This window comes from Balaenoptera physalus (assembly GCF_965194825.1).
Source record: "Balaenoptera physalus genome assembly, chromosome: 6".
Classification (NCBI taxonomy): Eukaryota; Metazoa; Chordata; class Mammalia; order Artiodactyla; family Balaenopteridae; genus Balaenoptera; species Balaenoptera physalus.
The window spans coordinates 91,855,164-91,881,779 of NC_138885.1; the positions used below are offsets into that span (position 1 = coordinate 91,855,164).

Here is a 26,616-nt window from a genome sequence, read left to right on the forward strand (position 1 = left end):
ATCCAAAAATGGGCAGAAGACCTAAATAGACATTTCTCCAAAGAAGATATACAGATGGCCTACAGACACATGAAAGAATGCTCAGCATCATTAATCATTAGAGAAATGCAAATCAAAACTACAATGAGATATCATCTCACACCGGTCAGAATGGCCATCATCAAAAAATCTAGAAACAAGAAATGCTGGAGAGGGTGTGGAGAAAAGGGAACACTCTTGCACTGTTGGTGGGAATGTAAATTGATACAGCCACTATGGAGAACAGTATGGAGGTTCCTTAAAAAACTACAAATAGAACTACCATACGACCCAGCAATCCCACTACTGGGCATATACCCTGAGAAAACCATAGGTCAAAAAGAGTCATGTACCAAAATGTTCATTGCAGCTCTATTTACAATAGCCAGGACATGGAAGCAACCTAAGTGTCCATCATCGGATGAATGGATAAAGAAGATGTGGCACATATATACAATGGAATATTACTCAGCCATAAAAAGAAACGAAATGGAGGTATTTGTAGTGAGGTGGATGGAGTTAGAGTCTGTCATACAGAGTGAAGTAAGTCAGAAAGAGAAAAACAAATACAGTATGCTAACACATACATATGGAATCTAAGGAAAAAAAAAAAAAAGGTCATGAAGAACCTAGTGGCAAGACGGGAATAAAGACACAGACCTACTAGAGAATGGACTTGAGGATATGGGGAGAGGGAGGGGTAAGATGTGACAGGGTAAGAGTGGCATGGACATATATACACTACCAAACGGAAAATAGATAGCTAGTGGGGAGCAACCGCATAGCGCAGGGAGATCAGCTCTGTGCTTTGTGACTGCCTGGGGGGGTGGGCTGGGGAGGGTGGGAGGGAGGGAGATGCAAGAGGGAAGAGATATGGGAACATACGTATATGTATAACTGATTCACTTTGTTATAAAGCAGAAAGTAACACACCATTGTAAAGCAATTATACTCCAATAAAGATGTTAAAAAAAAAAAGAAAAAGAGTACAGGCTCTTGCTCTAGACTGCCTGAGTTCGAATTCCACCTCCATGACCTACAAGTTGTGTTTCCTTGGGAAAGTTACTTACCTAACCTGTGGCCTCAAATCCCTCATTTATAAAATGGGGATAATATAAGTACCTATGTCAAAGTTTTCTTTTTTTAAAAGATTAAATAAATTAACACATCAGTGAGCAAAATTATGATAACTGCTCTCAAGGGTTTCTAATGGACCAAAATTATTGTATAAACAAACCTATACAATTATCAGGGTAACATATGACAGTAAAAAAATGGTTATGCTACTGCAAATTTTCAAACTAGGTCAACAACTATCTAGATATTTCAAGGTATCAGTCAGAAACAAAGCACTTAACATGTGCTATTACTGTATTGTAAATACCAAATTCCCTAAGGAAAAAACTAGAGTTGCACTGTCCAGTTAGTTTTAATTAATTAAAAAAAATAAAATTTAAAAATCAATTCCTGGGAATTCCCTGGTGGGCCAGTGGTTCAGACTGCGTTTCCACTGCAGGGGGCCTGGGTTCAATCCCTGATTGGGGAACTAAGATCCCATAAGCCACGTGGCACAGCCAAAAAATTGAAAAAAAAACACCTAACATTGTATTAAAAAGAAAAAAAATCAATTCCTTAGTTTCACTAGCCACATTTCAAGCACTTAGTAGCTACATGTGGCTAGTGTCTCCCATATTGGACAGCACAGATGTAGAACACAGACATTATCAAAGAAATTCTATGATCAGCTCTAATCTAGATGTAGCTAGATAATACAATTATGCTGAGTAAACTCAGTAATTCAAGAGCTGTAAAATTTAGGTAACAAAAAAGTTAAAAGACACAACTATTAAAAAGGAAACACTTTCAAAAGTAAAATTCAAAGGCAATAATTAAGATGTGACTATTCTCCTAGGTAAAACTGCTTAATATATAGAAGCTACCCACCAAAAATTACCAAAAATTCTAATATGTCTAACTATGGGAACTTCATTCTTTATCCTTTAAAAAGTTAAATTCTATAATTTTACCTCTGTTCTAAGATCAGTGTTCCAATGGAGGAGGTGGCACAGGAATGCGGCAGAGTTCAAGTGAGGGATTCATTTGTTGAGACTTAAATGTTTTCCACCTCTATAAAAAATGAAAACGAAAAACTGTGAAACAGTGAGAGAGAATATCCTCAAGAATGTAATATAAAGGAGAAAGAACAATTTTGAAAAGGCATTTATAATATAGTTTATCTAATTTTAAAAATAATTGGGATTATTTTTAAGTTTTCTATAATAACTAGGCTATACTTATGTACCATTATCAAACCTATTTTAGAAAACATTAGATTTGGAAAAAAGAAGTCTGAGTTTTAGTTTCAAATTTACCATTAAATATCTGTAAAGACTTCGAGTAAGTTAAATTTTCTGGAGCCTCACCTGAAAAATCTACAAAAATAAGTACTTTCCAGCCAAAAATTCTATGAATCCAACTTTTGAAACATATTACAGTGATCTCACACACACATACACACACACACATGCAACGATCATTAAAATTTTAATATGCACTATAAAACCAAGCTTAAATAAGTATCAATGGCTACATTATAATTTCGGATGAGTTTCACAGACTGAAAATTTTATCATTTTGAGAAAGAACATAGAAAATGCTGTTACTTGAACTTTTGGCACAAAAAATATTAAAAATCATTTTCAAATTGATAAAAGTATACTTTTCTCATAAAGTAATAACTATTATCATGTAGTTGCTGACCACATTATACTCTACTTCTTTGATTCAAAACTTATCACAACTTTAAAAGCTAAAACACCAGAAGAAAATTAGCATTTTAAAATATGTTCATTAACAAAACATTTTTTAATACAAAGAATACTGCAATAATATTCTCTCGGAGTTAAACGACATTATCATTGTAAAGTCTCCAATGTTTTCCAAACTGAAGATGTGTCAGGACCTCCTACTCCAACCATCTCGTATATACTGGGCTATCACATGGGATTTTTATTTCATGAGAAGTTCTGCAGTGGGGAAAAAACTTGAAAAGGACTAGCAAGTTTTCTCTATTAGTCTCTAGAAAGATACACAAGAAATTGGTGACACTCTGGGAAGAGGCAGCTGGTGTCAAGGAGACTGTCTTTTTGTACCTTGGGAATTTGGAACCACCAAGACAATCACCAGATTTTGAAGCAGTGCAGGCAGGCAGACTTGAGAGCTATGCTGGGAAGACTGTCTCTGACAGTTTTTCAAGGCTAAGGATACAGATACTAGGCTCTCAATTAAGGAAGAAGCCAAAACAAAACAAGAAAACCCAACAGTGCAAATGACAGGAAAACCAAGCCATTCAGAGTATGTTCTTTAACCACAACCAAAGTAACCTAGAGATCATTAACAACAATTAATAAATAAAAACCTAAAAAAACCCCAACTACCTGGAAATTTTAAGTTATACTTCTAAATAATCTATGGGTCAAAGAAGATATTAAAACCAAAATTAGGGACTTCCCTGGCAGTCTAGTGGTTAAGACTCCACACTCCCAATGCAGGAGGCACAGATTTGATCCCTGGTCGGGAAACTAAGATCCCACATGCTGCACAGCGCAGACAAAAAAACCCAAAAAACAACCAAAATTAGTAAAAATGCCGAACTCAATGCTAAGAAAGATATATTAAAGCTTGTGGGATGTAGCTGTAGCCTTATTTCATATGTAGAAAGTTCTTACTTTGCATGTATTAAGCAAAGACATAGTTCCTATATGCATTTAGGAGTTTCAGTTAACGTGGTACCTTGCAAAGCTAAGATTGCCTATATTAGCAGAGAGGCTGAAAAAAAGAATCAGTGGTTTTATCTATTGACAGATATCTATCTCTAGAGGTCAGAGAAGATAGCAAATGAGTGAAACAGAAAACAAGCACACAATAGAGGGAAAAAAATCAACAAAGTCAAAAGTTGGTTCTTTGGGACTTCCCTGGTGGTCCAATGGTTAAGAATCCGCCTTCCAATGCAGTGGATGTGGGTTTGATCCCTGGTCAAGGAACTAAGATCCCACAGGCCACGGGGCAACTAAGCCTGTGCGCTCTAGAGCCTGAGCGCCGCAACCAGAGAGAAGCCCGCGTACACCGCAACAGAAGATCCTGCATGCCGCAACGAAGACCCCGCGTGCCACAACTAAGACCTGACGCAGCCAAATAAATTATAAAATATTAAAAAAAAAGTTGGTTCTTTGAAAAGATTAATAAAATTGACAAACCCCTAGTAATACTCATTAGAGAAAACACAAATTACTATGAAATTTTTAGACATCAAAAAGACAAGAAGTTATGATAAACTTTATGCCAATAAATGTGACACTTAGCATGAAATGAACACATTTCTTGAAAAATACAAATAACCAACACTGAAAGACACAGAATATCCATACAGCGTCATGGATATTAAAGAAATGTAATCTATTATTAAAAATCTTTCCATAAAGAAGATCTCAAGTGCAGATGGTTTCACCAGTGGATTTTTCCAAAAAGTTAAGGAGGAAACACCACCAAGGTTGTACAAGTGTCACAGTCAATGATAAAATATTGAAAACTTACTTTCTGAGGTTGAAAACAAGAAAGAGGGACTTCACTAGAGGTCCAGTGGTTAAGACTCCACGCTTCCACTGCAGGGGGCGCGGGTTTGATCCCTGGTCAGGGAACTAAGATCCCACATTTCACCGAGTGCCGCCAAAAAAAAAGAAGAAGAAAGAGATAACCATTATCACCACTTCTATTCAACACTGTGCTGGAGGACCTAGCTACTACAGCAAGTCAAGAAAAAGATATAAGAATAATAACCAGAAAAGAAAAAAGGTCATTATTTAGAGATGATATTATTATTAATAGACAATATGAATATGTACCAAGAAAATTCAGAAGATTCTGCAGACTAATTATTAGAATTAATAAGTGAATTTATCTAGGTTTCTGGATAAAAGGCTAATATATAAAAATCAATTATATTTCTGTAAACTAGTGTTTTTTAAAAACACAACTTCAGGCTTCCCTGGTGGCACAGTGGTTAACAATTCGCCTGCCAATGCAGGGGACACGGGTTCAAGCCCTGGTCTGGGATGATCCCATATGCCGTGGAGCAACTGAGCCCATGCACCACAACTACTGAGTCTGTGCTCTACAGCCTACGAGCCACAACTACTGAGCCCATGTGCCACAACTACTGGAGCCCACGCGCCTAGAGCCTGTGCTCTGCAACAAGAGAAGCCACCACAACGAGAAGCCCACGCACCACAACGAAGAGTGGCCACCGCTCGCCGCAACCAGAGAAAAGACCGTGCACAGCAGCGAAGACCCAACACAGCCAAAAACAATAAGTAAATAAAATAAAATAATCAAATAAATAAATTAAAGAAAATAAAAACACAACTTCCAACAGCATTTTTTTAAAAAAGAAAGAAATCTAACAAAAGATGTGCAAGACCACTACACTGAAAACAAGAAAACATTTTTGAGAGAATTTAAGGGTCTAAATAAATTGAAGGACATACCATGTTCACAGGTTGGAGACTCATAGTAAAAATGTCAATTCTCCCCCAATTGATTTCTAGTTTCAAAGCTATCATAATCAAAATCCCCCTCTTCTCCTTTTAAAGAGAAATTTACAAGCTGATTCTGAAATCTCTAGGGAACTACAAGGAGCCAAGAATAGTCAAAGCAACCTTGAAAAACAACAAAAATTGGAGGACTATACTGTAAAATATTAAGACCTGTTATAAAGCCATAGTAATTAACTGTACAAGTATAGTAACTAAAACTTACCAATGAAAAAATAGAGCCTAGAAAGTCACACACAAATAAGACTATTTATGACAAAGGCAAATTGCAGTGCAGTTGGGAAAAGACATTCTTTTAAATAAAAGACGCTGGGTCAACTGGATATCCCTATAGAAAATAATGAGTGTATCATGATCTCTAACTTTACACAACTCAACAAAAGTAAATTCCAAATAGAATGCAGGTCTAAATGTGAAAGTAAACAAACAAAAAAACCATAGCAAAACATCTTTGTGTCCTTGAAGCAGGCAAATATTTTTTAAGCAAACACAAAAAGCACTAACCATAACCATAACAACAACAACGATAAATCGGACTGTAGCAAACCTGTCATCAAAAGAAACTGAGAGAGTGAAAAGGCAAGCCAAAGACCAGAAGAAATCAACAATACCTACCACCGATACCTAGAGAGAGATGTGACTGCCTGGTGGGGGGGGTTGGGCAGGAAAACTGTAAGATCCGTAACTTCTCCAGGACTGGGAGGACGTCTCAGATGTATCTGTATTCCCAGTTCCTGGGACAGGGCTTAGCACAGTTAGCACTTAGTTCATGTCTATTGAGTGAAGGGCCTAACAGCAACAAGCAGTCAGTCAGCAGCAGACTCAGCAGAGGAGACAGGCAGCAAGTATGGCAAAGACTACTAGTTCCCATCCGATAGAGATCCACACCTCCACCCCCAATGATCTAGTCTATACAATCAGCCATTTCTGACCCTGACTTATAGCTAAGTATGGCCAAATGACTAAGTTCTGGTCAATGAGATCAGACGAAATACTGTGTAGGGAATTCTAGAAAGGCTTCTTTCCTTCTTTTTTTTTGTCATCCACATGTGGCTTGCAGGATCTTAATTCCCCAACCAGGGACTGAACTCGGGCCCACGGCAGTGAAAGCATGGAGTCCTAACCACTGGACTTCCAGGGAAGTCCCTAGGAAGTTTTCTTAAAAGATGGAAGGTATGCTCCTTTTGTCCTCTGCCTTTCTTCCTCCTTCCTTCTGCCTAGATCATGGATGTGATAGTTGGATATCCAGCAACCATTCTGTCATCTTCAGAATAGAAACCACATGCTAAGGTTGGCAAAGGCAAGAGAGAAGGAGACTGGGTCCTTGACAAGTCTATGGGGTTGCCGTACCAGTCTTAAGACTATTTCTGAATTTGTTTTTACAAGACAAAGAAATGAACTACTATCTTATTTAAGCAACGGTTATTTCTTATCTCTGTTTCTAGCAGCCAAACACAATTCCTACCTGATAAGGTAAGAAAGAGACTGCAGGAACAAATTTATGGTCTAAAATGCCAACAAGCCATCTCAGTTATGCTTCAATTTAATGCTAATAATAAAGTGTTTAGGATATTCCACTGAAATTGGGGTGGTGGGGATGTAGGAAGCAAGACTGACCAAAGAATCTACTCTGTGAAGGTGCACCACCATTACAGTTCAGACAGAGGGGTGTTTATAATAGTTCAGTACACTGACAAGATTTCATAATGCAGTACTATAATTTCTTGCCAACACTTGGGAGTTATGTTCTAGAAAAGTAATGTGGCTTACTGTGACTGGCCAAAACCAAATTATATGAAAATGAGAGGTTAGGAAAAATAAACAGTTTAATGGAAGATGTTAAATCAGCTGTTTAAAACTTGCTCAAATAAAAACCCAGTGAACTTTCTACAGATTAACCTCCTTCAAGTTTTCAGGAAACACTACTGTAGCACAACAGTTAGATAAGGTTGATTCTCCCACATATTATGCACATTATTCTACTTCATGAAGATTTTGAACCTGTCCTTTTTGGCTTGCTATTTAATGTCTTTGGTACTTGTGGTTTTACTTTTATTTGTTAGATCTCAGCAAAAATTTTCAAATTCTTATAGTGACTGTGTCATTTTTTGGACTGTTGTTCATCCTTACATTAAGAAAATAGAAAATAATCTGATCTCTCTGTGGACTATTGTTATAGACTGAATTTTTGTGTCTCCCCAAAATTCATATACTGAAATGCTAACCCCCAGTGTGATGGTATTAGGAGGTGGGGCCTTTGGGAGGTGATTAGGTCATGAGGGTAGCGCTCTCATGAATGGGATTAGTGACCTTATAAAAGAGATCCCCAGAGAGCTCTCTCACATGTTATAACACAATGAGAATGTAGCCATCTCGGAAATAGGAAGTGGGTCCCTAGTTGACACAAAATTTTCTGGCACCTTGATCTTGGACTTCCCAAGTTCAAGAACTGTGAGAAATAGAAGTTTGTTGTTTAAGCCACCCAGTCTATGGTACTTTATTATAGCAGCCTGAATTGTCTGCAACAAAGGTCCTTTTCCATTCCTCCACTCCCTTGAATTTGGGCTAGCTTGGTGAGTTGCTTTGATCATCAGAATATGGTGGAAGGGCTGTTATATAGTTTCAAAGCCTAATCCTCAAAGAGGCCTTGCAGCCTTACAGCTTCCACCTTCACCTTTTTAGAATGCTACCCTGAGAATGCCATGTAAGTAAGGATGCCAGACTAGCCTACCAGAGGATGAGAAGCCACACTGAGAAGAACTGAAGCACCTTAATGGACAGCCAGCACCATGTGCAAACATGTGAGTGCAGATATCTTGGACCTTCTAACTCAGTCAACCCTCCAGGTGGATTCAGCTACATGAGACAGCCAAGTGAAACCAATAAAGGAACAATTTAGCCAACCTACAGAATCATGAAAAATAACAATAAATCTTTGAGTCATTTAATTTTGCGGTAGTGTTTCAGGCAGCAATATCAAATAAACTTTAAGATAACACTTAAAATAACAGCTTCTTGAAGGTGAGAACAATCACTTGAGATTTTTCTGTTTTTAACTTTAATTCATATGTTATAGCACCCTGGAAGCCATGTCGACTCCAATGCTTCTTTCCACTACGATTGAAAAAAAAGAAATTAATGTATGAAAATACAATGGGGAGCCATTAAAAAATTTTGTATGAAGTGAATAATATGTAATAGGCACTTTAGAAAGAGAACTCTGGTTACACTGTAGAGTGGACCACAGGGAGGAAAGACCTATGAGGGCAGAGTGACCAATATGAATACTGCTGGAATAGTCCTAGTGAGAGGCCTAGTAAGAGGTTAGAAGGCCAGACTATCATTACTACTGCTGCTGCTGCTACTATTATTTGCATTATATATTTATTTTATTTGTTTTAATAGAATGTCACCTTGGTGACTTTTTTTTTAATTTTTATTTTTATTGAAGTATAGTTGATTTACAAAGTTGTGTTAGTTTCAGGTATACAGCAAAGTTATTCAGTTTATATATGTGTGTGTATATATACATATATATATTCTTTTTCAGATATTTTTGCATTATATGTTATTACGATATTGAGTATAGTTCCCTATGCTATACAGTAGGTCCTTGTTGGTTATCTATTTTATATATAGTAGAGGTATTATGTATTTATGATGAACCAAGCAAGTACTATAACTAGAACCTCATATGTATTTGCTCATTTAATCCTTAATACAACCCTTTTAAAAAATTTTTTATTTTGAAATAATTACAGACTCATAAGAAGTTCCCAAACTACATGCCAGGAGGTCCCATGTATCCTTTGCCCAGTTTCCCCCAATCGTAACATCTTGCATAACTATAGTAAAATATCAAGATCAGGAAACTGACATTGGTATAGTCCACAGAGGGTTACTCAGATATCACCAGTTTTACAAGCACTCATTTGTCTGTGCATGTGTGTGTAGTTCTATACAATTTTATAACAGATGTAGATATGTGTAACTACCATCACAATCAAGATACAGAACTGTTCTATCACCGAGAGGCTCCCTTGTAGCCACCCACTCCCTTCTCCCTGATCCTTAACTCCTGGCCAAACATTACTCTGCCCTTCATCTCTATAATTTTGATATTTCAAGAGTGCTATATAAAGGAAATCATACAGTATGTAACCTTTTGAGTGTGGCTTTTTTCACTTCAGACCCATCCTAGTTGCTGCATGTATCAATAGCTCATTCTTTTTATTGCTGCATAGTATAAACGTGCCAGTTTGTTTAACCATTCACCTGTTGAAGAACATTTGGGTTGTTTCCAGTTTTTGACTAATAGGAATAAAACTGCTATGAACAATCAGGTATAGGTTTTTGTGTGAATGTAAATTTCAATTTCTCTGGAATAAATGCTCAACAGTGCAACTGCTGGACTGTATACTCTGTTTTTAAAGAAACTGAAGCTATAAATGGTGGAGCTGGGATTCTAATCCAGATAATCTGCCTCTAGGTCCTAACTCTTCACACTATTTCCAGTGGTAGTAGAAACTGACAGAAGTAAATGGAATTAAAGAAAGAGTAAAAAGGTAGAGTCAACAGAATATAGCATCGCTCAGATGAGGGGTATATGAATAAAGTGTCAAAGGTAACACCAGGTTCCAGCTTCAGCACATCAGATAGATGACAAAATACGAATTCACTTTTATATATACTGTATTTGAGGTATCTGCAGGTCATCCTCAACTAGCAGGCAATTAGATTTATAGACTAGGAACCAGAGATTAAGAAAAAGCTCTGGATTAGAGATAGATTTGAGTAAATAACATCAGAGGGACAGAGTACAGAATGACAAAGAGATTTGACAACAGAACCCTGAAGAACAGAAACATTCATTTCCTCTAGTTTTTTCCCACAAACAATAAAACAGTAGGTACTGTGACAGACTGCAAATTCATATTAACTTTAGATATTACAGCATATCATGTCTTCCATATGAGTTTTACAATCATATTAGAAAGTATAAAGTATAAAGGGAGTAATATATGCTCCCCTCCCCACTCCCTTTTTCATTTAAAAAGAAAGAACTACAAAAGGAATACCTGCTGATTAAAAAGCCTTAATACTACTCCGTATGATACTATAATGATTATACGTCATTATACATTTGTCCAAACCCATACAATGTACAACACCAAAACTGAACCCTAATGTAGACTATGAACTTCGGGTGATAATGTGTCAACATAGGCTCATCAATTGTGACAAATGTACTACTCTGTGGGAGATATTGATAATGGGGGGGGTGGTCTATGCATATGTGAGAGGGTTTATGGGAAATCTCTGTCCTTTCTACTCAATTTTGCTGTGAACCTAAAACCGCTCTAAAACGTCCAGTAAAAAAACAAACAAACAAACACAAATAATTAAGCCTCAGTACAAAAGAATATGTAAAAAGCATAAGTTTCACTCCTCGCTCAGCATCCAACTCCCTCCACCCATTTTTCAAAAAAATATATGGGGAAAGGAATTTAAGGAGGTAAACTGACAAACCTTAGTAGCTAAATAAGAAGCAAGCAATATCAAGAGTCAAGGAATAGGGACATCCCTGGTGGCACAGTGGTTAAGAATCTGCCTGCCAATTCAGGGGACACGGGTTCAAGCCCTGGTCCGGGAAGATCCCACATGCCATAGAGCAACTAAGTTCGTGCACCACAACTACTGAGCCTGCGCTCTAGAGCCTGCAAGCCACAAGTACTGAGCCCACAAGCCACAACTACTGAGCCGGTGTGCCACAACTACTGAAGCCAGTGCGCCTAGAGCCCGTGCTCCACAACAAGAGAAGCCACTGCAATGAGAAGCCCGCGCACCGCAACGAAGAGTAGCCCCCACTCGCCACAACTAGAGAAAACCCATGCAAATAAATAAATAAAATTGAAGAAAAAAAAAGAGTCAACGGATAATGTCAATTATACCTCAATGAAAAAAAGCCAAGGATTCATAATGACAAAAGTGATATATAAATTTGATTCTAACCTTTCTTGAAGTTCAGTTTTTGGAATAGAACAAAATAACTATTATGTAATCCATGCCTTGCCATTTAACAATTTAAGTGCCACTTACCATATTTTATGACCACATTTTTGGCAGTTGTATTTCAAACTTAGAAAGAACTATAATCCCATAAGTAATCAAAGTCACACCCTTAATATATTACATAATTGAGTTTTTTACTCCTTTCTCCAAAATTAAAGTCTACTCATTTACTTTTTCTCGTAATTGTCTCCATGGCAGACAAATACTCAAACAGAAAGTCTAGGATTCATAAGAATGAACCATGAATTTCTAAACAGGACCTGTATCAAAGTCAACACATTCACAATTTCAAGCTTTAATATATATTATTTGTTTACAAAAAGATAAATGTATACCTTCATCATATCATAGCAATATTGCAAAAAAAACCTTTTATCAAGAAAACTTCCAATTCTTATTTTCCAATTCTAGTCTAATTTAGTACTAGATAGCTTTCAGAGACATTGAGAGAACAGGTACAAGTAAATATCTGTGCAAAGCACAGGTCTGAATTATAAAAGAAATTAGCTTGGTTTATGTAAAGCAGCTAAGTGCCAAGTAAAAAGTAATCCCAACCAAAACATTCAGCACAATTTTTATTTCTGGCAACTTTAGCTCCTGGTTAGACAATCCATCATCCCAGCTATGACATTAAATGGTGAAAATTTATTGAGCTATAATATATTGATAGACTTAGAAGCCCTTTTTCTCAAGCTAAAACTACTGTTCTGGTTCACACCACAGTGTGAGAGCCTTGAATTAGATCAATGATTCTCAAGTAGAAGCCCGTCATAAACCATATCATCCAGGGGATTTTTTTTTCCTTCAAAATATATCTGCCTCCCTTCATATTCCCCCTACCACTAAGATTCTGCAGGGAAGTGGAGATGATATAACGGATATGCATGTGTGCTTTTTGTTTTTTAACTCCTAGATTATTCTGATATACATGTAACTCTCTTGGAGTTACTCACTTTTATGGAGAATGCCTGAATTAGGTCCAACTCTATTTTTTAACATTGTATCAACAGCAGGCAAAAGGAGCAGAGCTACAAAGTGATAAGAACACAGCAGAAAGCTCTGCAGGTAAGGGGCTGTACTAATGGCAGCAGTAATCTTTCTGTGCCAGCTCCCTCCAGAATCCATTATATATTTTAGACAATGACAAATGTTCAGTTCATCATTCTGAGAAAAGCACACTGTCTACCAGTCAGATAAAAATGTAAAAAGAAGCTATTTGGGACATCAAAAAAACTAAGCCACAGAAAAAGAAAAGACAAAAATTCCTCTGTTCTTTAAAAGAACATAACAAAGCATTAAAAGAACAATAACAAAGTATTATTTTGTGCAGTTGTTAATTTGTTTGGAGACTTTCTGCCCATGTTTTATCATTTTAGTTTTTCGTTATGTAGTATTGATTTTTCTATGACAAAATTCAGTCAAGCTGAAAATCTTAACCATTCTAGAACCTAATAAACTACAATAAGATGACAAAACTGTATTAAAAAACAATCAAACAATCCTAAATCCATATCGCATGTCAAGATAGCTTAAGAGTTGGATTAAAAAACAAGCTTTCAAGGTCCACTTTAGGGCAAACGATCATACTTCTTTACAGCCATTGTTTCAAATTCCTTATAAACAGTACTGAAATGTATCAGAAAACAGAATTTCTAATGATGTATAAATAATCAGCCAATTATTATTATATTCTAATTTGGACTAGCATTCCTTAAATCACTTGGTAATTTCCTACTGAATGTTCAACTTTATTGCATGCTACAAGGACACCTACTGGCCATTCAAAATCAGCCATTAGTTCTCTAAGACAACTCTAGTAGGCTGGTTACATAATAAGAAGAAACACATACATACACACACAGAGACACATATACCCTGCATGAAAGCAGAGGTTTGTTCACAGGTACTCACACTACAGAACTGTACCTATAACAGAAGCAGAACTGTTCTTTGGACTGAGAGTACTATCCTTGCCAAAAGATAAAACGACCAAGAATGAAACACCAAGTATCAAAATTTTTATCTGAAATACTGATAAATATCTCAGTATGCTAAACATTTCAGAACAAACTCTAATGATCCAGCTCTCTTTACCAAATGACATGTGGAAAAAAAATTTTTTTCAATTTAGTTTCTGGGATACACTAATATAAATTATCAATAATAGAAAAAAAATCACATTTTAGAAAGTTTTTTTGACATGCAGTATTAAAATAAGCTCAGGAAAATGATACACTTGCTAATAAATACTACATGAGTCTTTATCTTCTAAGCTAAAGGCAACATTTCAATCAGCTCACATTTTAGAAGTTTATAACACTTCCTTTAAAACTGCTTTCCAGTGAGCTATAAAATCAAGTTTTTAATGTAGTCTGTCATTCCATAATACACACTGAATGGAATTCCTATTTTAATTCTGTATTTCATTGTACAAATAATGAATTATAAAAACTTAGAAAAAACATGATAATCTACAATTAATTATGTCTTTAAATACATTTTACCTCTACCGGAGAGGTTCAGAGAACATACTTTTTAAACCTAAGAAATAAATAATTCAAACTGGTTTCTCAGACTCATAGAGCAAATTACCTAAAAAGACGACTCTCCCCCCACCAAAATCAGACCACCACCTAATTTTCACAGTCTCTAACATCCACAATATTTAGGGGGTAAAATCTACCAACTAATTTTCTAGTCATTTTCCAACTTGCACTTACCTCCTACTATAGATTTTTGAGGGTCTCCACTTTCCTGAAGATTAAAAGAAAAAAAAAAGATTTGTAGTCAGCCTTGACCCTCAAAACAAATAAATTCATGAACTACAAAACGTGAACCTGGCCACGCTCATCTCAGACTAACACATCTCTCAACCCAAGTCCATATTTGGGATAAGCTCTTCGTGACTACTCTATCCTTCATGCTTCTTCGCCCACAGAGCCTGCCGGGGTACAAAACAGTCAAACCAACGAAAAAACTATCCTCACACATCAAGGGGTTGCAAGACCTCCTCTTCCAGGAGGGGCAACCTGGTTGTTTGGGTAAATAACGGCCAAGGATTACATAATATACAGCTACGAAGAGTGTCAAGGATCTGGCCGCCAATAAATATCTTTCTTCTCCGCTTCCTCCGTTCCCACCCTGAGAAACGGCCCTAAGAAGAAGCAAGCCCTAGGATTTCTCTCAGGTGCCTGCAATGCCGCGCGTCCTCTTCTCTCTCGGAGCTCCGTGCAAGGAATTCTTCCAGCCCTCACGACGCCGTCTTGCTCCGGCCTCTCTCCCGTCTCCGCCGGCGCCACCGCAGCCCCCCACGCCTGAGGCCCCTACGTCGCCCCGCAGGGCTCAGCCTCCACCCGCCTCGGCTGCCTTCTCCTCACGACCCTCCCAAGCTGCTAGCTGGTCTCCTAGAGGTTCCGAAACCAACACCCAACACTCCGGCTACCGCCTTCCCAGACCACCCTCGGCAGATCCCCTCTATAGTTCTTGTAGCCGGAGAAGAAGAAAATCCCTCCTATCTGGCACTCCGCGTACCCCAGAGACAGCGCCGCCGCCTACCTGTCACCCCTCTGCCTCCGGCTCCTTACCGCCACCGCCTCCCGCAGCAGCCTGCCAACTGCAGCGAAACAACCGGCCCTCCCATTGGGTGATTCCACGCTCCAACAACAGCACCGCTGATTGGCAGCAGTATGCCCGCGGCCCTCCCCCTGTGCAGAGTCTAAAGATTCCGGTCTCCGAGCAAGGACCATGTCGCCTCTACCCCGCCCTCTGTCCTCCACAGTTTCTCTTACCTCGGTCAGACTCCGGATGCACAGATGTGCGGGGAGAATGTCCACTTCCAGCCTCCTTCATGTCACCTCCACCTGGTCCAGGAATCTGTGACCCAGGACCAGAATGTTAAATTTCTCCTCTGCTTTCCTGCCGTAAGGTACTCGAGGTGACAACTTCCGTTTCCGGTTGCCTCCGGCTGGCGGGTTGAATCTTGAGTGTCCTGAGAGGTCAGATTGTTGTCAGGTAAATAGGGGAGCTGGTGGTAGATCTCTTGATCGAGAATGAGAATGAGACTATACTCCGGGGATTGTCGAAAAGGAGAGACTAAATAGAGAAGGATGATGAGAATGAGTAGCTCAAGAGGGAAGGAGATCGAAGAACTAGCAGGAGAGAACTATGAAGTCCTGGGGTAGTGAGGGGTGGTTGTAGAAGGATGCTGTGAGGATCACTGTGGTTGTTAAGTCCAGATGCTTTTTTTCCTTCTGTGTCACCCGCAGCACCCCCCGCCCCGTGTTTTTTGGTTTACCTTTGAGTCGAATGAAGGCACAACTGCACTCAAATCGAAAATTTGTAAAATAGGAATACTTGTAATGCCTGCCTCACGAGCATGTATAGTACAGTTTTAAATAAGATTTTTCTGGTATTAAAGTTTATGACACAATGTTAAAAGGGTACAAAATCACATCAATTTTTAGTGTGATTACTATTAAATTGCATATACGCGGATACAGGGACTGGAAGGGACACTAAAGGGGAAAACAGTTAATTTGTCTTTTATTTTGTAATGTTCTTATGGTACAATTTTTTAAATGAGGAGAAATTGGAATTTATACTTCAAAGTCTTCGGTAAACTGTGAAATTACTGTGAAATATAGTGTAAGCGGCATTACCCTTTTATTTCCTTCTCAGGGAAAGTACGCCAACACTGTTCCTGTACTAGAGCCCGCTCTCGTTAGTGGAGGTTAATATCCACCAAACTTGAACTTGTAGGTTCACTCCAAACATAGGTAGATAGAAGGAGGTGAAAAAAAATTCATGATTACATGCTCTTTCCTTGTTGAACTTATTTCCTTGCTGTTCTTGTTTGAAAAGCTCTGAAAGGGAAATAATCACCTCTTGTTGAGTCCTTGGCACGATTTAAGTCACTTTATCTAATTTTAGTTTTTATTGTGAAGTATACATAACAGAAGGCTGTATAAAACGTAAGTACATTTTTAAGAATTATAATTAAGCAAACACTTGATCACCACCCCTCAGGTTAGGAAATAAAGCATTGCCAAAAACTTAAATATGCATTCTCAACAGAGGTGATTGCCTTTTAAGGAGGTAAAAACTGGTTCTTGTTGGGTGGGGATGAGAGGGCAAAAAAACCCTTCGATAATACAATAATTTGTGGCCCTCCAAAGAGCCATAGTACATAAACTGTGGTATTAAATTTTCATGTGGAGGGGTAGGGTGAGAACATGATTAGGGGGAAAAAAAGATCTTAAGAAGAGCTTTTGGGGTACAGTAATTACAATACGTTGAAAAACACTGCCTTAGAAGCTCCCTGAATGAGTTTGTGTGATTCCATCTCCTCCAGCAAGAGGTAACCAGCATCCTAACTTGTAATAATCATTTACTTGTTTCACTTAAATTTTTTTCCTAGAAAATGAATTGTTAGGTTTTTCCATTTATGTAAATGGGATTCAAAGTGTGTATTTTTTTCTGACTCACCCCTTGCTCATTCTTATGTTTGTGAAATTCATTCATACTTTTGCATGTTGTTTTTATCGTGTAATATTCCATAATTAATCCATTCCATAGTTGGACATTTGAGTTGTTTACAGTTTGGGGCTAGCATAAATAATACGGCTACAGAGATTCTTTTTTTTTCATCGTGTGTTTGGCATTTTTGTTGAATTTTTATTTTAACAGTTTTTCCACCTGATTCTCTTGCATTCTTTTTTTTTTTTTTTTTTTTTGGCTGCGTTGTGTCCTCGTTGCTGCACGCGGGCTTTCTCCAGTTGTGGCGAGCCGGGGCTACTCTTTGTTGCGGTGTGTGGGCTTCTCATCGTGGTGGCTTCCCTTATTGTGGAGCGCGGGCTCTAGGTGCGTGGGCTTCAGTAGTTGCAGCACGCAGGCTTCAGTAGTTGTGGCTTGCGGACTCTAAAGCGCAGGCTCATTAGTTGTGGTGCATGGGCGTGGTTGTGCGACATGTGGGATCTTCCTGGACCAGGGCTCGAACCCGTGTCCCCTGCACTGGCAGGCAGATTCTTAACCACTGCGCCACCAGGGAAGTCCTTATCCATTTGCCTGTTGATTATAAAATATATCTGTTATACAGATGCAAGAGTTTCTCTAGAGCAGTGCTGTCTAGTGCAAGTGTAATACAAACCACATATGTTATTTAAAAATTTCTAGTAGCCATATTAAAAAGGTAAAAAGAAATATAAAATTAATTTTAATAATGTATTTTATCTAACCGAGTGTATATATTCAAAATATTATCATTTTAAGGTGTAATCAGTATTAAAAGTTAGTAATGAAATATTTTACATTTTCTTCATGCTGTCTTCAAAAGTGATGTGTTTTACAGAATACGCTGTTTTCATAAATGCAAACACTTGATCTGCATTTATATTTCATAAAATTTACAGTTGATAAAGCAGCTTTGCATGCCCAGTTTGTACCAAACACACTTAAAAATTTTCCAATAACTGGTTTGAAAATCCGTTTTGAAATTTAAATTAATTAAAATTAAATAAAAATTTTTAGTTCCCCAGTTGCATAGGCCACATTTAGGGAGCTAGTGGCTACTGTATTGGACAATGCAGATCTAGAGTATATATACAGTACCTATGACTAGAATTGCTAGGCCGTAAGATATTCAAACGTTTAACTTTTCTAGGTCATACCAAGCAGTTTTTTACAGTGGTTTTGTTAAATCACATTCTTACCACCTGGGTGTGACAGTGGAAGGCACATCATCACAATGTGTTTTCCCCAATTTTCACAATCTTGCAAGGTAGGTTTTAACCTCATGTTATATGAAGAAACTGAAGTTGAGCAAGATTTAAATGATTTGCACAGGATTTTATAGCTATTAATGGTGCATTCAGGGTTTGATGCCAGATCTGTACAGCACCAAAGTGCACTTCAGTAGGATTCCAAACTCTTCCTTCAAGTGATCAGGATATCATTGTTTGATTTATGGCTATTCTGAAGTAGAAATAATTTTTAAGAGAAAATGAAGCTTCCCTAAAAATAGTGTTGTTCAACTTTTTGTTCTTCTTGAAAAGTCATTAAAATATTTAGTAAATGCCTATGAAGGGACTCTTACTGAAATATTTTAATTAGATAGAAGAGAAAATACATTGAATTTATTAACGGAAATTTGTTTAGGAGAAATGAGTATAGGTATACTTTCATGGTTTTTTTTTTTTCCAAAGATATATCTTCCAAATTACTTAATATTTTGAGCATAGTAGTATTGTAACTTTGAGATAGCCTTCATACCATGGTAATATTTCAATTTTCATTTTCAAAATCAAGCTATTTAGTCAAAAATTTTTGACCTTTGTTTTGTATTCTCTTCCAAGTACATTGATACTCAAGTACGTTTAATGTTCTAGAATTGACATTTGCCAAAATAAGGGTTTTCTTGTAATCTAAAGATTTTTGGAATGAAACATTATTTAAAAAATATTTTTTGGAAAACATAGTTAGAAGAAGCCAACACTTTATCATTATAATTAAATGCTTCTAGAAGTCTTTCTTTTGTGATAAGGTATTGAATCTCAAAAGTCAGACTGAAATCTGAAACCATAATTTGTTTCCTTTATATTATTGAATCCACCAAATAATAATGAAATAATGGATTAAATGTTTCATTCAAAGTTGTGAATGTTGTAGTTTTAACTTGTGTTTGGTAGGTATTCATTTTTATTCTCTTCTAAATGTGAAAATCATCAACGTAATGTTTTTTGATATCTTAACATGTCTATAAATAAAAATATTAAGCGTTGGCTAATTTGCCAAAATTACTATGTACAGTTTTGTCCTCCATATTCTGGGAACTATTGTTTAATGAAATGAGCACTTCACATAATGTGTCTTTAGTATACACTATCTAATAATTACCTCTGTCTTCTAAAATTCAGTGTAAGAATCCTGCCTTATTATTGGACTTGTTTATAGTTATAAATGCAGACAAAATGGTAATAATCATTTGGTTTGGTTTTATTTCTGGAAAGCAGTGATTATAGAATTGCTACTGCTAACCTTATACAAATTACAGTATAGCATTATTAATTCATACCCTGTTAATTCGAAATTCATAACAATATAACTGGGGACTGAGCTCAAGTTTATTTTTGTATTATCTATAAAAGTAACACTAGAAAACTGAAATATTTATATACCCATTGGGGACATATTTTATTAAAGCAAATTTATCGATTAAAAAGGGGTTCTAAGGACTCTGTTAACGGAAGAGAATGTTAGAAAAAAAAGAATACTTATACTTAATATATGTATTATCTGAATCAGTTTGCTGGGCACATGAAACTAACACAACATTGTAGATCAACTATATTTCAATAAAAATTAAAAAAAAAAAGTCTCTGTTGATCTACATCAAGAGTTAGCAAACTAGGGACTTCCCTGGTGACGCAGTGGTTAAGAATCCGCCTGCTAATGCAGGGAACATGGGTTCGAGCCCTGGTCCAGGAAGATCCCACATGCTGCGGAGCAGTTAAGCCTGTGAGCCACAACTACTGAGCCTGCGCTCTAGAGCCCGCGAGCCACAGCTACTGAAGCCCATGCACCTAGAGCCTGTGCTCTGCAAAAAGAGAAGCCACTGCAGTGAGAAGCCCACACACTGCGACGAAGAGTAGCCCTCGCTCCCCGCAACTAGAGAAAGCCCGTGCACAACAATGAAGACCCAATGCAGCCAAAAATAAATAAATAAATATATTTATTTATTTTAAAAAAAAAAGAGTTAGCAAACTACAGCCTGCTGGCCAAATTCAACCCATTGCCTGTTTTTATGTGGCCAATGAGTTAAGAAGGGTTTTTACAGATGAACATTTGCAATCAATTTGATACTAAGGAACACTAAACTTTGAGCCCCAGTTAAGCAAAATGTTATCCCCCCAAAAAGGAATTGCATTTTTTCATCAGAAGACTTGTATTATAAAAAATTATACTCAGTTGTTATATTTTGAATTTTATCAATAAATATTTATGGAAATTTGCTTTCTCTCCTGTTATATAAAGTACCTACATAATAACCTTGATTTTACCTCTTGGCCAACAAAGCCTAAAATATTTACTATGTGGCTTTTTACAGAAAAAGTTCATGTGATCCATATGTATTAACCACAGTAATACTGCATTTTTAAAGAATCATCTGAAGAAAGCACGTAACAAAACAGTATGTACAACATTTTTGTTATAGATATTCATGCATCACGAAAGACTGAAAAGAAGGAAACAGTATTGCTTAAAAGTTAGGAGCAAGGGCTCTGAAATGAAACTGCAATGTTCAAAACCCAATTGTACCATTAACTATTTTTGTTACCTTCAGAAAGTTGCTTACTTTCTTGGAGCCTCATTGTCTTCATCTATAAAATGGGGATAATAATAGTAATTTAAGTTCAAAGAGTTGTTTTAGGAATAATGTGGAGTCAAGACAGTTAAAGCACTTTATCATAGTGCACCTGGCACATAGGGCATGATAAATATTTGCTATTATTATAATGAAGAAAGAAACCAAACAGCAAATGGTTATCTCTTAGTGATGGGATTACCGATTATTTTTCTTTTTTATATTTTGCATATGTATATTTCCAAAGTGTGAACATGTACTAGTTATGTAAAGAAACACTGTTTTTTTTTTTTTTTAATATTTTAGCTTTTTTTTTTGTTGTTGAAGTATTTGTTTATTTATTTATTTATGGCTGTGTTGGCTCTTTGTTTCTGTGCGAGGGCTTTCTCTAGTTGTGGCAAGCGGGGGCCACTCTTCATCGCGGTGCGCGGGCCTCTCACTGTCGAAGAGACACTGTTTTATAAAATTTCTTGGCTTAGAATTTTCAAGTATTTATATTGCCTTTCTTTTTAAAACATTAGCTTTAAATGTTTTACCTTAAAACATAAATAGTAAACTTGGGTATTTGATATCTACAATATATGTATTTCTCCCTTAAATTAATCTTTTCCTGTAGACATGGCCCATGGACATGGACATGAACATGGTCATAGTAAAATGGAACTTCCAGATTATAAACAATGGACTATAGAAGGGACACCATTAGAAACTGTCCAGGAGAAGCTGGCTGCACGAGGGCTAAGGGATCCATGGGGCCGGTAAGAATAATTAAATAATTTAAATAGAACTTATCCTAGAGAAGCAGTGTCTATGTTCCTTTTCAATGTATTCTCTTTTTTAAAAAATCATTGAAAGTGGCCTTTTACATTTAAGTTTTAAAATCAGCTTTATTAAAATACCACTTATATACAGTAAAATTCATCCCACTTTAAGTGTATCACTCCATGAATTTTGACAGATATGTGCAGTTACGTGTGCAGTTACGTGACTACCACCACAATCATGGTGCAGAATATTTCTAGAATACCAAAAAGTTCCCTGATGATCCTTTGCACTCAGTGCTATCCTACCCCTGGTTCCTGGCAACCCTTGATCTGCTTTTTCAATTAGAATCATACAGTCTGTAGTCTTTTGTTCTGGCCACTTTCACTTATCATAGTGCTTTTGAGACTTATGTTCATTGTTAACTTATATCCATAGTTCCTTCCTTTTTTATTGCTGAGTACTACTCCATTGTATGCATATACCTCATTTTGTTTACTGTTCACCAGTTGATGGCCATCTGGCTTGTTTCCAGTTTTTGGCTATTATGAGCAAAGTTGCTTTAAACATTCAAGTACAAGTCTGTGTGAACATATGCTTGCATTTCTCTTGGGTAAATACCTAACAGTGGGATTTCTGAATCATTTGAAAAGTGTATTTTTTTAAATAAAAAACTGCCAAACTGTTATGCAAAGTGGCTGTACCATTTTGCATTCCCACCAACAATGCATGAGAATTTCAGTTGCTCAATGTCCTCATCAATACTTGGTATTATCAGCCTTTTAATTTTAGCCATTCTAGTGAATGTAATAGTAATATCTCTTTGGGTTTTAATTTGCATTTCCATGAAGAATGAAGATCATGAGAATCTTTTCATATGCTTATTTGTCATTTGTATATTTTCTTTGGTGCAATGTTTATTCAGATCTTTTGCCCATTCTATTTATCAGAGTGTTTGTCTTTTATTGAATTATAAGAGTTGTCTATATATTTTTAATATAAGTCATTTATCAGATAAAAGTTTTGCAGATGTTTTTCATTTTCTTTTTTTAAATAAATTTATTTATTTGTTTGTTTGTTTATTTTTGGCTGCGTTGGGTCTTTGTTGCTGCGCGCAGTCTTTCTCTAATTGCGGCGAGCAGGGGCTACTCTTCATTGCAGTGCACAGGCTTCTCATTTCGGTGGCTTCTCTTGTTGCACAGCACAGGCTCTAGGCGCGCAGGCTTCAGTAGTTGTGGCACACAGGCTCAATAGTTGTGGCTTGCAGGCTCTAGAGCACAGGCTCAGTAGTTGTGGTGCACAGGCTTAGTTGCTCTGTGGCATGTGGGATCTTCCTGGACCAGGGATTGAACCCATGTCCCCTGCATTGGCAGGCAGATTCTTAACCGCTGTGCCACCAGGGAAGTCCCTCTTTTCATTTTCTTAATGATGTCTTTCAAAGAGTTTTAAATTTTGCTGAAGTCCCAATTTAGCATTTTTTTCTTTTATGGTTTGTGCTTTTTGCATCCTAAGATTTTCTCCTAATCTTCTTCTGGAAGCTTTTATAGTGTTCTTTCTTACATTGAGGTATATGATCCATTTGAGTTAATTTTTATGTCATATGAGGTAAGGATGAAGGTTAATGTTTTTGCATATGGACCTCCAGTTGTTCTAGCACCATATATTAAAAGACTGTCTTTCCCCATTAATTGACTTTGACACCATTGTCAAAAGTCAGTTGACAATATCTGTACAGTCTATTTCTGGATTCTTTTCTGTTACCCTGATCAATATATCTATTTTATGTCAATACCACACTGTCTTCAAATCAGGTAGTATAAAATAAGATGTTCAACTTTAAAAAAAAATTGTTTTAGCTATTCCAAGTTCTTGTATTTATATTTAAATTTTAGAATGAGCTTTTCAGTTTCTATAAAAAGCCTGCTTGGAATTTAATTGGGATCACCTTGAATCTTTAGCTCAATTGAGGATAACTGCTGTCTTAACAATATTGTCTTCCAGTCCATGGACAGTTTAGATACTCTTTAATTTTCTCAGCAGTGTTCATACAGTCTTGTACATATTTTGTTCAATTTATCCTGACTTATTCCATATTTTTTATGCTATTGTAAACAGTATTTTTAAACTTCAATTTCCAATTGTTCATTGCTAATATATAAAAATATAATTGCTTTTTATATATTGAATTTGTATCTTGTTACCTTGCTAAATTCACTTTTTAGTTCTAGCAGACGTTTCTTACAGATTCCTTAGAATTTACTTCATAGAAGATCATTTCGTCTACAAAGACAACGTTATTTTTTTTCGATCCATAACCTTTTAATTTCTTTTTCTTGCATTATTGCATGGGCTAACACTACTAGTATAATGTTGAATAAAAGTGGTGTATTTGAACATCCTAGCTTTATTACTAATGGGGAAAGCATTCAGTCTTTCATCATTAAGTGTAATGTTAGTTGTGGGATGTTCAGAGATGCCTTTCATCAAGTTGAGGAATTTCTCTTCTATTCCTGGGTTACTATGAGTTACTATTATTATTGTTATTGTTACTAATAGGTGTTGAATTTTGTTAAATTCTTTCTCTACATCTATTAAGATGCTCACCTCTTTTTTTATTCTGTTAATATGGTGAGTTAATTTTATTGATTTTCAGATGTTATACCAATCTTGCATTCTTTTGAGGTAAACTCTACTTCATCGTGATATGTTATCCTTTTAAATATTTCTGGATTCAATTTTCTAAAATTTTGTTAAGAATATTTACATCTACGTTCATGAGGAATATTAATCTGTAGTTTTCTTCTAATGTCTTTGTCTGGTTTTGGTGTCTTAAATTAGATTTGATTAGCTTTCATAAGTCAGATTTTTAGAGTTAAGTGGGTTTTGTTCTTTAAAACATGATTTTTTCCACTCATTTATCCTTACCTGCGAGAGAAGACTTTTTTTTCACTAGAGCGCTCTGATTTGTTTCCTTCTCTGTTCAGGATACTCAAAAGAATGATTGCCAGAGCACGAAATTAGTCTACTAAAGTTCCGGCTTCTATGACAGGGAAAATCAATGATCCTCTTGAATAGTAATAGTACTATCGAGTGTTACATACTCTTTGTGCCAAAATACATCACACATTACTCTGTTTAATCTTTATAATAATGCTATAAGGTAAATAGTAATCATTATTGAGTAGAAGAAACAGACCCCAACAGGTTAAGTAACTTGCCGAGCCTAAGTTGTGTATCTAGTATGGCAGAGTAAAGATTAATACCCTGGTCTCTTAACTTCCTTTTTCCATGAAGCTGTAATGACTAGTATGAGCAAAGCTACACAACTGACCTGTGATGGATAGGCCAAGGTGAGCCTTGCATTTGAGAATTCTGTAAAATCCTGAGTACTATGACTGTGAAATATGAAATCATCAAGTATTTTTTCTTGTATTTCATGTACGAAATGTGGGCATATAGATCTAATTATCTTATGCCAAAGAAAGATTCCTATTGTGATCCACTTAGGTTATCTTATATAAGGTTGCATTTAAGTCTGTTAGAAAGATGAAATCAAATATATTTTACTCAATGAATGTATGTAAGTCATATGTGAATATAATTTTCCCCTTTTTTTTCCTCTAGCAATGAAGCTTGGAGATACATGGGTGGCTTTGCAAATAATGTTTCCTTTGTTGGTGCATTATTAAAAGGATTCAAATGGGGATTTGCTGCATTTGTGGTAGCTGTAGGGGCTGAATATTACCTGGAGTCCCAGAAAAAAGATAAGAAGCATCACTGAAGATAATACCTGGAATTATCTTTTAATGTCTTCTTAACTCTCTTATAAAAAGAAGATTTCTTCACTGTAACCTACTCATCTGTGTGTTTGTTCCTTAAAGAATACTAGTAAGATTTAATAAAGTAAGAGAACATGTACCAGTCTGCTTTGTCATTCTTTAAAAAAAAAAAGTGTCTCCAGCCATATCAGATTTGGTTTGGAATACATGGGGAGTTGAGGACTGGCAGCAGTACATTCTGCAAATAGCAGGCAGCCAGCATATATTTGAACAAATGGGTATGTTCTAATAGTTTTGTTTTTGTTTTAATTTTTGAAATTGTGATAAAATTTGCCATCTTGTTTTTAAGTGAACAGTCAGTGACATTAAATATATTAATAATGTTGTGCTACCATCACCACCATCCGTCTCCATAACTCTTTTCATCTTTTAAAACTGAAAGTCTATGCCCATTAATTAATAACCCCTCATTCTGCCTTCCCCTTAGCCTCTGGCAACCATCATTCTACTTTCTGTCTCTGTGATTTTTGACTACTCTAAGTACCTCATATAAGTAGAATCATTCAGAATCTGTCTTTTCGTGACTGGCTTATTTCATTTTGCATAATGTCCTCAAGGTTCATCTGTGTTGCATGGGTCAGAATTTCCTTTTTAAGGCTGAATAATATTCCATTTTATGTACATACCACATTTTGCTTATCCATTCATTCATTGATGGACACTTGGGTTGCTTCCACATTTTAGCTGTTGTGAATAATACTGCTATGAACATAGGTGTACTGTTACAGATTTTTTTTTTTTTTGGCTGCACCTTGTGGCATGTGGGATCTTAGTTTCCCGATCAGGGATTGAACCCGTGCCCCCTGCCGTGGAAGCACGGAGTCTTAACAACTGGACCACCAAAGAAGTCCCCAGATTTTTATTTTTAATTTTTAAAATATTTTTAACAATATTTACTTATGTATGTATTTATTTGGCTGCATCAGGTCTTAGTTGCAGCACGTAGGATCTTCATTGC

The 26,616-nt window shown here is 36.5% G+C and overlaps 2 protein-coding genes across 12 annotated transcripts in view; one reads left to right on the top strand and one right to left on the bottom strand.

Annotated features, from left to right (window-relative positions):
• The window catches only part of HYCC2 (hyccin PI4KA lipid kinase complex subunit 2), a 73,142-nt gene extending 57,790 nt beyond the window's left edge, over positions 1-15,352 (bottom strand). For 4 of the 10 annotated variants that reach the window (XM_082467114.1, XM_082467108.1, XM_082467107.1 and 1 more), the window contains exons 1-3: positions 15,255-15,341; positions 14,420-14,453; positions 2,046-2,145 (exon numbers count right to left, since the gene is read on the bottom strand). The gene's annotated coding sequence lies outside the window, so the exon portion shown is untranslated. The other 6 variants (XM_082467113.1, XM_082467112.1, XM_082467106.1 and 3 more) reach the window with 4 other exon arrangements.
• Positions 15,353-15,570: 218 nt separating this feature from the next.
• NDUFB3 (NADH:ubiquinone oxidoreductase subunit B3) lies at positions 15,571-25,737 on the top strand. Of its 2 annotated transcripts, none has more exons than XM_082467390.1 (4): positions 15,571-15,710; positions 20,800-20,883; positions 21,674-21,815; positions 25,444-25,737. In XM_082467390.1, exons 3-4 carry the CDS (start codon positions 21,676-21,678, stop codon positions 25,598-25,600), a joined length of 297 nt encoding a protein of 98 aa, XP_082323516.1. In that variant the 5' UTR covers positions 15,571-15,710; positions 20,800-20,883; positions 21,674-21,675; the 3' UTR covers positions 25,601-25,737. The 2 variants fall into 2 exon arrangements, with proteins under 2 accessions (XP_082323516.1, XP_082323517.1); XM_082467391.1 differs by lacking the exon at positions 15,571-15,710 and adding an exon at positions 16,901-17,055.
• Positions 25,738-26,616: the final 879 nt, after the last annotated feature.